Source organism: Thunnus albacares, chromosome 1 (genome assembly GCF_914725855.1).
Source record: "Thunnus albacares chromosome 1, fThuAlb1.1, whole genome shotgun sequence".
Classification (NCBI taxonomy): Eukaryota; Metazoa; Chordata; class Actinopteri; order Scombriformes; family Scombridae; genus Thunnus; species Thunnus albacares.
The window spans coordinates 36333984-36346776 of NC_058106.1; the positions used below are offsets into that span (position 1 = coordinate 36333984).

Genomic DNA, 12793 nt, shown 5'->3' on the forward strand with positions numbered 1-12793 from the left:
ACAAAATCAAAAACACCACACAGAACACATCATACAAAATACAAAGCTACACACAACAGCACATCACATAAAAACCACAATGTCAATTAGAAATTAATAATGTGAACTAGACTCAGTGGTCACACAGCTGATTGGTCTTGCGTATTTTTTTTAGTTTGGCCTTGAATGTATTGATTGAAGTACAGTTCTTCATATCACCAGGTAGGACGTTCCACTGAGTGATGGCTGACTGTCCAAATGAAATGGTACAATCTTGTATGGAGGATATTCTGGAGGATCTAATAGAACTTACTGAGTGAGTGAACAAAAAGTCACATAGTGGAGGAAGCCAAACCATTTAAAATTTTATAAACAAGGCACACATTTGAGAATAATCTAAAATTGTCAAAGCTCAGTAAATTGTATTTCTCCGGTACCCTACCGTGATGGACTGTATTATGATGTCTCTAAATACTACAGTACCCATGAGCTTCGTCATTGTAAACAAAACGGGTCACCACAGTTGCTGAATTCACTCAAAAGTGACATTAAAACTGAACTGATTCACGTTGCGGAGAAAAATCAAGTTTCCACCTGCGGTTAGTGGTGCACAAGACTGAATCTTAAGCGCTGTGATTGTTTCTTCCAAAAAAAAATGCACCTTGGGAGCTGTAGCTAACTTCTGCCTCTAAGTTTCTATGTACACAGTCTTTAACTCTAAGTTTTTATCAAAGAATCAGATGTTTTCTAATGCAGTTGTTCATCTTCTGTGCTGACGATTTAACCGGGAGAGTTTCATGTCGATCAAATTGTGAGTCACTAACACTGTCTATGGAACCACTGGAAATAGCTTCTCTCTCTTTGAAACTCTATTATATTTACTGGTATTTAGTCATAAACCAAAGTGTTGGACATATTCTATTTGTGCCCTCATGGTGGCAGTAGAGGGGATCATCAAAGTTATTAGGATTCATCCTCTGAGAACCATGAACATCTGTAAGAAACTTGATGCCAATCCATCTTGTAGATGTTGAGTTATTTCAGAGGATAAGTGTAAACTTTGACCTGCTGGTGGCGCTAGAGCAATATTCAGGTATCTGTACCAAATCTTTAGGTGTTGAGATATTTTATTTGGGACCAAAGTGGTGGAGTGACCGACCAACGTTGAAATCCATAGAGCCCAACTGTCTCCCAACTGTCAACACTGAGGTATAGTTTTGTTTTTATCCTGGTAACACAATGTCGGTTTTTATCTTTTGGGCTTTGAAAAGGTTTTGTGAACATCTCACCGTAACTCTTGGAAAAGCATCTAGTCCATCACTTGAACAAAGTAATGTGCAACTAGATTTATTATGTTCTGTTTGAGCTTCTGTATCCATAGTGGTTAAACATTAAGGAGTGTAAAGTTAATTTTGCACTGGAGCTTTGAAATAGCCAATAAAGTCAATAAAGTTGCCCTGCCTTGCATTTGACTGACCTGCTAATGCACTATGACTCTTGCACTGAAATATTTACCTTCAGACAGGTAATCTGAGCAGGTCTCATTGCAGAGTCTCACCCAGGTGATCAGCAGGTGACAGAAGCGTCCAGGTAACATTCCTGTCGCATTCCAGTCTGTCAAGCCTGACACGCAACGCACATGCCGAAGGCGTGTCTGATCCACTGCGGGATAACTCCGCCTCAGGGTGACTGTGGGAGCACGTCGGGTAGCGTGGAAACGTTAAAAAATATGTAATCTAGTGGAAAGCTGTGTTAAGACGTCAGCTTTTATGATATGGCTTTTATCAAACGCCTACATCCTGTTGATTTTATTATTACAAACTAAATGTCTGAAACAGAAGATTAGATAAGTGTATCAGGGTGGTCAACGGAAAGACACTTCATTACAACACTACATAACAATGTTATGGTTACAGTTTGGTTATGTTTAGGAAAAGATGATGTTTTAAGTACCAAATAAGTAGTCATGCTTACAATAACAACCACATAGGCTAGTTAAACCTACATTAACTGATTTCTTCTCCTCTTGTTTTCAGTGGAAACAAGTAGTGAACACAACAGTGACCTATCATGACCTTTTATGTTATGTGTGTCCACATCCAGCAGTCACGTAGCAACATTATCATTCATTTGGAGTCGTGTTTCTGTCCACCCGGTGAATTTAAGTCCAATATTCACTCTCTTTTAGCTCTGTTTTTGCTCTCTACCAACTCCTGAGGGAAATATCTGACTCTTTAGCTGCTAAATGCTCCACTATGTTCACCAGCTAGTCTACAGCTAACTGCGTCTGCTTGCCGTTTGGTGCTGAGCAGGTAGTGTACAGCGGCTTTTTAGAGATTTTTCTCTGAAAACGACGCTATGAGAGCGCTGAGAGTGAACCAAAACAGTAAAGTTGCAGCCGGACAGTTAAACAATGAGCTGAAACTTGATATAAAGCTCTGTAAAGAAAACAAAGCAACAGGTAGCATCACAATATGTATCGCTATTGTCTATGCAGGTATTTTGTATTTATTTATTCATTTATTTTGCATAAACCAAGATTCCATTAGAACAAGAAATACTTTATTGCATGGATTGTGCTACCTTACAGTATATGTCACATAAATTAATCAGAAATGCTGCAATATGCTTTAATAAGTCTTTGAAGTCCAAATAAGCAGAAATGTCTGCGGAAAATCCCGACATTTGACATTAAAATAATCAATGGCATGATCTTTTACCAGATTCAGGCATAAAATAAAGAAAACAGATAAACCAGAGCAGGAACAGTAGGGTCTACAAGGCCAATACTTGTATAAATATAACAGACAGATGTGACTTTAATTAATTAAAACATTGAGAAACTAGTACTGTTATGGCTCAGGGAGATATGAATTTATCACATGTAGAAAAACATTTCTATCGAGGCAACATGTGAGCAAACTTCACCTGATGAGGAAGATCAACTATTAAAAGCTCCAGAACAGCTACTAATAAACTAATGAATGGTGAAAAGGGGTTTTATCTTTTAGTGTTAGGCCATCTTGCCCTCCATTTCCCTCAAAACATTATTAATATTAATATATCATATTAGAATTATTATAATCCCTTTTTGTGAGAAGTTTTCTCACCTACTCGACCAGCTTTTGTCACGCTGACAGACTCAGAGTGAAATCCAAGTCGGTCATAAAAGCCTGTTTGCAAAGAAAGTGGTGACAGGTGACATTAAACACGGGGACTTGACTGAACAGCTCGGGCTTTTACTAAACCGACGCCTTCCTCCACTTCTCTTCTAACGAGGTGAAATTAAGTCGGATTAAAGCGTTTATTAAGCCTCATGACCCTGTCGGATAATCCCTTGAAAGTGACCCAAACATTCTTTTCCAGGCCAAATGAAACCAATCTCATTCAACTGCACCAGTGAATCCGCAGCCTGACTGACTCGCACACACACGCCTCCTCCTTTTCAAAACACTGAACTAAACCGGTCCTGCAGTTTTGACAGCAGACTTTTTTTTTTTTTTTTTTTTTTTCTTCTCGGTTCCTCCGGTGTGTAGTTGTAACCTCGAGAAATATCTTGCTCCATCTGATATCCAATCTTAACCATGTTTCTCACGCACAGAAAGCCACAGGGTCTATAAGAGCCACGGTGCCACCAGGAACCTGGTCTACAGTGCAGACGGATCCGACACACAGACACACACGCAGCATGGGTGAGTCTCCGCTCTGATTTACTGACAACACCTCCTATAAACCTGCTTGTCTGCTGCTGCTGCTGCTGCTCTGATATGCAAAGCTTCTCTGTACAAACAAAGTCTGGTTAGATTATCGACGGGTTTTTGCTGCATTCGCTCACAGCTGTTTACAATTCACATATGTTAAAATATTCACCAAAAAAAAATGATTATGTAGATCTAAATTGTCAATCTGTGTAACACCCTCAGAACTGCAAAAACTCCATATTTCTATCAGAAGACAATGACCTTGGTTTGATCATTTGTGTCATTTTCACATTCATATAAAATAATATAATATAATATAACACGGTACACTGTAAAACCTACAAAATGATCCATTGTGTTAAATCAGTACTCATGTTTATTATTAACTCAGTGTGATTACATTAGATAAGATTGTCAGTTTTAAATCAGGTCAGAAAACTTACAGTCATGAGTTCAGTCTTGTAGCTTAAAATGATGAGTTCACTAAATGTCCAACAACACTGTTAACTTATTTATTTAGGTTAAAATTGTCCTTCTTTCTAAGCTGCATGAAGTGAGACAATAGAGGCTTGTTCCTACATGTGTCTCAAATGTGTCACATGATCTTCTCTGATCTAAAGTAAAGCAGCTTTAATCGATATTTATTATTATAACACAGTCTGATCCGTCCTGTGTGTTGTTCGTGGCTCGTAGTGATGAACCTACAGAGAATTATCTGCAGCTCCTCTCGGAGCTTTATAGTGAGTTTCAGCTCGTTGTTTATCTGTCCGGCTGCAACTTCACTGTTTTGGTTCAGTCTCAGCAGCTCTCGTAGTGTCGTTTGTGGCTGCTGTTTTCAGAGAAAAAGCTGTAAGAACTGGTCTAAATGTAGCTGCCAGCAAAACATTAAAAGCTGCAACAATTACATGATAGATTAGTTCATGAGTTATCAAACTTTACACTATTATTCATAAAACCAAATCATCAGGTTATAATACACAGATCTGAGTAACTTCAAACAGTATTTTTATATGTGTCACATGACCATGCAAAATGAAAAGTACTCACTCGTACTTACAAACCCACAGAGACCAACTCTGCAGTTTAACGTTTTTTTTTTTTATGCCCCAAAACTTCACTGTTCTGGCTCACTATGACTCTCATCACCCCTTGTTTCCAGATGCAGGCAGATGTTTTCAGTGATAAACCCTCCACAGTACATTACCTGTCCAGTATCACACAGCAAAGCTGACAAAGCTGGTGTGAGCACAGTGACATCAGAAGCTTTATTACGTACAATGAACCTGTTGTGTTACTGGTTCAGCTCTGTTTCTTTTCTGTCTTTTGCCTCGAGGAACATTCAGATCGTGGTTTCTCTGTTCCAACACACAGAGGAATCCCTTGTTTTAAAAGCAGTGATCACAGATCAGCAGACTGCGTTAAAGACAGTCACCGACCGCTCGCACAGCGCCAACGCCTTTAATTTAACACCCACTCATCCTGCTTTATTGTGTCACAATTAAAACTGCTGCTGACGCCCGGTGCGTCGGCCTCGTCGGACACGTTTCACAGCTCCTTTAATGTCATTATTTGTCATTCAGCTGTGTTTCAGGTCCGGTGACGGAGGGACGCTACAGTTCCTGTTTAGGTTTTTCTGTCTGCTATATTTTCTGTGTGCATCAAGTAAAAGATCAAACCACTGATTATCTTAACGTAATGCCAACTGTCTGGTTTTTCTGCAGACGTGTGGCTTACTTAGAGAATTTGTTTTCTCTTTCAAGAGATGGAGATATTATGGAGAAAAAAAAGATCTCTCATAAGGCACCCATTACAAGTTGTATCAAATAACTTTATCAAGGTTAATTAATGCCATATAGATCCGTTCTGATAAATGTTTCTCAACCTTTACACCTGCAGACCTGATGGACTGTTGTAAAACACTTCACCACACTTTATTAACGAGCAGAATCATTGATTTATTTGCTCTTTGCATGAAAGTTTTGCTCTTTACACTTTATTAATGACCTACTAACATTTATAACTGTGTAAAACTTAATGAGGAGGAGAAACAACAGCCAAAGGAACGTTTCACAACCGTGTAACCCGGCAGTTGTTCTTATTAATGGATTATAACTGATCTAAGAAGCATTAGTAAATTATTTTTAGCGGCGTGGCTTATAAGTTTTAAATGTATTTGTCATTCCAACCACATCCATATAGAAATACGCATACAGTAGAACGGTTATGCGTTTCTCAGGAACAGGGTGCAAAAATCTACCAACATACCTAGAAACACATAAGAACAGTTAAAAACTCAATAAAAAGAAGCAGTTAAGAAGACCAGCGCTATGCTAAAAAAGTGCAATTAAGTAACTGAATGTAAAATATTTTAGGAAAGGCATAGGAAAGGTTTTACACAAAATAAATAAAGCCTAAATAGATCATATAATATTAAAAAATAGCCGACATTGCTAAAAGTTAGCAATGATCCTTTGACTTTTTCTTGAACATTTGCGTTTTTTTCCGTAATGTAAAACTTAATAATACAAAAAAAGATGATAAAAAACTGTCATTATATATATTTTTTGTACTGATGTAAATTGCTACGTAAATGTGTTTGTCTATCTGTGTGTGTTTGACAGCTCAGAAGACGGCTCTGATCGTTTACGCCCACCAGAGCACCGGCTCGTTCAACGCGGCAGTTCGAGACGTGGCGGTGCAGGAGCTGACGGAGCAGGGCTACAGGGTCGTCGTGTCTGACCTGTACGCCATGAACTTCAAAGCTAACGCCACCCAGGACGACATTATCGGTAATCCCTGTCTGTCACTGACTAAATTACCGAGCGAGCCAAAGTCAAACCCTGAGCGGCCTGCAAGATCTGCTTTGCTCTTTTTTTCTGGAACACTTGAGAACAAACGAGGGATATTAAGGTCACAATACATAATTAAAGGATAAAGCTGGTGTTATTCTATATTTTATTGCAGACAAATCGCATGAAAATGCCAAAACCGACAATGTGTTAGTTTGTTGATCGATTCTTTCTGCCCCGAGCGCATCGGCTCCTACTGACATAAATCTTTAAAAACAGCTCATTAATATATATTTTCCTGTTAAAAATAGACTCAGTACTTTCCTAAAACAGCTGGGCACTGAAATGTTTAACAAACGTTACTAAAACAGGAGGAAATATTGCATTTGTTGGGGACTATTTTCATCGGCGGATGAATCCACGTTTGTTGCTCTAGTGAGTATTTCTGCAGCAGGACGGTGTGTGTTAGATTGAATAAATAAACTACAATAAACTACAGTGTGTGTAAGATAAATCAAGCTCTGGATACACACACAATACTTGTTAGTAGATCAGTTCGTTGTTGGTTTGGATCTTTTTGTGGGATTTATCGCCAGCAAGAGAAACATAGAATATCATCAGATTTATCCTCTAAGCTCTGACAGCGCGTGTCGTGTCCAGGTGATCTGAAGAACCCGGAGCTTTTCCAGTACGGAGACGAGACGATGCACGCCTGGATGGAGGGCCGCCTCAGTGACGACATCGTAGCCGAGCAGCGCAAAGTAGAAGAGGCTGAACTCATCATCTTCCAGGTCAGAGGTCACTCACATCTCTTGTTTGTTGTTATTATGTGCTGAACAAGCGGCAACTACCACGACGGCACATAATATTCAAATAATACTTTCCAAAACAAGGAATACAGATTCAATAAATTATGGGATAAGCAAAGACAAAAAGGAAAAGAATTTACTTAAATAATTAAAAAAAAAACAATAAAGTAAATGCATTAAGTGGATTGTTGTGTCTCTTTCTGCAGTTTCCTTTGTACTGGTTCAGTGTGCCGGCCATCATGAAGGGCTGGATGGACCGAGTGCTGGCACAAGGCTTCGCTTTCTCCCTGGAAAAGATGTACGATAACGGCATTTTCAAGGTCTGTCTCAGGTGGACAATTACAGTGGATCTACTGACCCAACATGAGACAAACAAAATGCTGATAATGATAAAATGAAATATCATAACTTTGAGGTATTTGAACTTTACTTGAGTATTTTCATGATGCTACTTTATACTTCCACTCCACTACATTTCAGAGGGAAATATTGTACTTTCTACTCCACTACATTTATTTGACAGCTTTAGTTACTTTTCAGATGAAGATTTGACACAATGGATAATATAACAAGCTTTTAAAATACAACACATTGTTAAAGATGGAACCAGTGGTTTCCAACCTTTTTGGCTTTTGACGTCTTATAAAAAGCAGTGTGTAGTCGGGGTCACATTTCACATGTCTATGAGTTGTTAACAGCTCCACCAAATAGTGATTTTTCCCTCTAAACTTCTCACATGCTTTCATTTCAATAAATGTTCAAATGATCCAATATTTCAGCAAAAATCAAACATTAGAGAAAAAGTCCAAAAACTGAAAACAGATTTGTGTATCAGAACTTTGTTTTTTCTTCTTTCCTCTCCCATTAATCATCTCACGACCCCTCAGATTTATCTGCTGACCCTTTGGAGGGGCCCGACCCCTAGGTTGGGAACCAATGGACTAAACTAGCTAACTGTATATAAAGTAGTGTAAACTAGCTCCACCTCCAGCAGCTACAACAGTAACATGCTGCTCTAACACTGATGCTTCACTATTAATAATCTAATGATGTCATATATAATAATATATCAGTCAGAGGGACCAAACCACTACTTTTACTGCAATACTTTAACTACATCAAGCTCATAATACTTATGTACTTTTACTGCAATACTTTAACTACATCAAGCTCATAATACTTATGTACTTTTACTGCAATACTTTAACTACATCAAGCTCATAATACTTATGTACTTTTACTGCAATACTTTAACTACATCAAGCTCATAATACTTATGTACTTTTACTGTAGTAGGATTTTTCATGCATGAGTTTTACTTGCAATGGAGTATTTTTACATTGTTGTACTTTTACTTAAGTAAAGGATCTGAATACTTCTTCCACCACTGCAGATTATAATATAATATAATATACATTTATAGGTCACAAAAACAATGTACAATGATACTGTTATTCCATCAGATGTAATACAATAAAAATGCTATATTATTTTCAAATTTTAGAAAAAAGAAGCTGTTTGAATTCACTCCTGAAGTTTAATCAACTTCTCCTACAAACATGCAGTTACTGTGTTTTCCTCACAGATCAGCACCTGTAAGAGTAATTATACTTTAGTACAGTTCCTCTCATCACACTCTTTAAAAACTGTATTTTTTATGTTTCTCTAAAGAAAAAGAAAGCGATGTTGTCCTTCTCCACCGGAGCGACACAGACTATGTTCCGCCCTGATGGCATCAACGGAGACATCAACATCTCACTGTGGCCTCTACAGGTGAGTCTGAACAGCCTGTTTAAGCAGAATTAAATTGTCGTTCTTGTTACTTTATTTTTTGTAATTTAATGTTACTGTTAACAGCATGTACGCTCAGCCAACCTACTCATGTACAAATAAAGGTTAAATAAATAGAATAAATCAATTATTCACCAGATATTAGGTGATATATAGTGTATATGGTGCATGAATATAAGCATAAAGCATTATGCTTTATTAGGGCCTGAGCCCAAAGGGCGAAGACCCTATTGTTTTTTAAACTGAAATACATCAATGTAGATAATAACGACTTGTACTATATTTTATTTAGATTCATTTTTTTTATTTGCATATAAAATGTCAAATTAAATTTTAAGAACCAAACTATATATATATATAAATTAATAAATTTGTGCCTGTAATTGGGGGAATCCTGCAAAAAGAAAACTTGTTTTCAATCATAAATAACCAAAAATATTCCATCAGTCATTCTGAAGCTTTTTTACTCACTTTTATCATAAGGCTTTTTTATAATCTTTATTTATTAATTTACCTTTTTATTCTTTTTACGTCTGCCCTCGTAAAGCACTTTGTAATTGCTGATTTTGATACGTGTTATATTTATTTTATTTATTTGTTTGTACTTGATAGGGACAGAGCACATTAATGAACATCAGTATAAAATACAAGATGTAAGCACGCTGGAGTTAGCAAAAAAATGCTAATTTATATCCGTGTTCCCTATAGGCAGGTAACAAAAACAGAAACAGTTCAAGTAACAACATGCAAATACACAAGTAGAAAAAGACAAAATACATTGTACACATGTCCAGTTATATAATAATATGTATATAAATATATTGTTATTGGTGGCGGATGGTCGTTAACCTGCTTCTCTCTTATTTCTGTCTATTCTGTGTCCCTCTTTTCTTTCAGAACGGGACTCTGCACTTCTGTGGATTTCAGGTTCTGGCTCCTCAGATATTCTGGAGTCCGGCTCACTGTCCCCCCGCCGTGCGAACCGGGATGCTAGAAGGGTGGCGGGCCCGACTAAAAGGACTGCTGGCTGAAAAGTGTTTGACCTTTGCCCCCTGTGAGATGTTTGACCTCAGCTTTCAAGGGGGGTTCATGCTGCGGCCCAAGGTGAAGGAGGAACAAGAGTCTCAGCCCTTCGGCATCACCACGGGACACCATTTAGGGAAACCGCTGCCGCCTGACAACCAAACCAAAGTTCAACCCACAGATGAGAATAGTGTGAAACCATCCTGCAGGAACTAGAACCTTCTCCTCACTCATGAATGTGCCTTTAAACCATCTATATACTGTATGTTACAAGATTACTTTAATACCAAAATACTGTATGACAATGAAAAAACTCTGCACACTGTCTCACTTACTGCTGAAATATTGAAAAAGTTTTTGGACGAACTGAGACTAAAGTCCTTAATATGTTTGATCTTAAGTCACTTGTTCTCTATTTTTGATCTTTGGGGTCACATAGATGTTACTTAAGATTTATTGGTGTTGTTATATTCTGTCATTTTGTATTCTTCTAATCTTTTCAATGCTTTTGCGACGGTGACAGGATATTTGTTGTGTTAGTTCAACGTTCTCATCAGTCAAACTAATGTTTATAGTCCCCTGATTGGATGATTGAGGCAGCTCCTATGTACTCTCTCTCTATATATATATCTATGTATGGAAGTATGTTGATGCTGCTGAAACATTGTGATCTAATAAATATTCCAGCAGTAAGTGAGACAGTGTTTACTGAAGCTGAAATAAAACCATTTAGAACAATGTCTTGAACTTATTTTTATTTTAGATGCATGACGTGTTTTTCATTTGCATTTACACAGTGATGGAAAGTAAACAGTAAGTGCATTTATTCATCTCTGAAGAACAATTTTGAGGCACTAATAATCAATAAATAATCAAGTGGAGTATATTTTGCTGATAATACAGGACAAGTGTTCACTGTGTGTACTTATTTTCATTTTTACTATTTACTGGTTATTTCTGTGTACTGTGTACAAAGAACATCTATGTCTTTCTATTCTGGAAAAGGGTCTTTCCTCTGTTGATCTTACTGAGATTTCTCAGTTTTTTTCTCCATTTAAGAATTTTTTGAAGTTTCCTTCCATGAACCGAAGCTCTAAGAACAGAGGGTTTGTACAGATGTTTTTGGACTATATATATTTGTTATGGTACCTGAAGATTCGCTAGTATTTCCCTGTGTTTCCAGTGTTCCCCTGTCCGTCTCTCTCTCTCTGTGTGTTTGTTTGTGTGGGTGCTTCCAGCTCTACACTCCTGTCTACAATCAGCTCATCACCTCTCCCAGTCTGCTCACCTGACTCTCATCAGTTCATCAGCTTGCAGTGTGTATATATATACCCGGGCTCTTCATCCACTCATCGCCAGATTGTTGTTTCTACTCAAGTGGTAGCGTACACTTCAGGCCTCTCACTTAGATATCGTGATTTCTCCAAGTTTGGATTTTTTGCTGACTGCTGTCTCTCTTTCTCTCTCTCTAGTGCTCCTGGACCATTGCTCACCTACCTGCCAGCCTGCCTGCTTGCCCGCTCTCTGGCCCATCACCACCTGCTCCCTTCTGCCAGCCCTCACCATCCTCCCTCACTCCTCTCAGCCCTCCAGTCCTCTGCCTCAGCCCGCTTCATCTCCACTCCATCCACCTCCATGCCCTCACTTCCCTGGCAATAAAGCCTTATTTCCTTCACTGTCACTTTCATCTGTGTTTGCATTTGGGTGCACCTTGCAACCCCCCTACAAGATTAAAATGCTTTGACTTGATTGGTGCTGAAATGATCAATAAAACAATCTTATAATCAAAAAAAATATTTTAGGTTATTTATCAAGCGAATAGTCAAGTGAATCATGATGGGACTGGTTATATATGTGCATATATCCTCATCTCCATATATCCTCTCATCTCCAAGGTCACATTAAAGGACAGGTTCAAAATTTTTCAAGTCTGTCCTAAAACAACAGTCAGCTGCCCATATGAAGACTAAAAAAAGGTTTTCCTCACTGTAATCAAACTCTCCATGTGAGAAGTTTAGAGGGAAAAATCACTATTTGGTGGAGCTGTTAACAACTCATAGACATGTGAAATGTGACCCCGACTACACACTGCTTTTTGTAAGACGTCAAAAGCCAAAAAGGTTGGAAACCACTGGTTTCATCTTTAACAATGTGTTGTATTTTAAAAGCTTGTTATATTATCCATTGTGTCAAATCTTCATCTGAAAAGTAACTAAAGCTGTCAAATAAATGTAGTGGAGTAGAAAGTACTGAAATGTAGTGGAGTGGAAGTATAAAGTAGCATCACATGGAAATACTCAAGTAAAGTTCAAATACCTCAAAGTTATGTTATTTCATTTTATCATTATCATCATTTTGTTTGTCTCATGTTGGATCAGTAGATTAAAGTATTGCAGTAAAAGTACATAAGTATTATGAGCTTGATGTAGTTAAAGTATTGCAGTAAAAGTACATAAGTATTATGAGCTTGATGTAGTTAAAGTATTGCAGTAAAAGTACATAAGTATTATGAGCTTGATGTAGTTAAAGTATTGCAGTAAAAGTAGTGGTTTGGTCCCTCTGACTGATATATTATTATATATGACATCATTAGATTATTAATAGTGAAGCATCAGTGTTAGAGCAGCATGTTACTGTTGTAGCTGCTGGAGGTGGAGCTAGTTTACACTACTTTATATACAGTTAGCTAGTTTAGTCCAGT

The 12793-nt window shown here is 37.8% G+C and overlaps 1 protein-coding gene across 1 annotated transcript; it reads left to right on the top strand.

Moving 5' to 3' along the window:
* Nucleotides 1-670: 670 nt before the first annotated feature.
* On the top strand, nt 671-10801 carry nqo1 (NAD(P)H dehydrogenase, quinone 1). The gene is made up of 7 exons (XM_044357100.1): nt 671-1685; nt 3581-3671; nt 6302-6469; nt 7130-7260; nt 7485-7598; nt 8950-9051; nt 9967-10801. Exons 2-7 carry the CDS (start codon nt 3668-3670, stop codon nt 10306-10308), a joined length of 861 nt encoding a protein of 286 aa, XP_044213035.1. The 5' UTR covers nt 671-1685; nt 3581-3667; the 3' UTR covers nt 10309-10801.
* Nucleotides 10802-12793: the final 1992 nt, after the last annotated feature.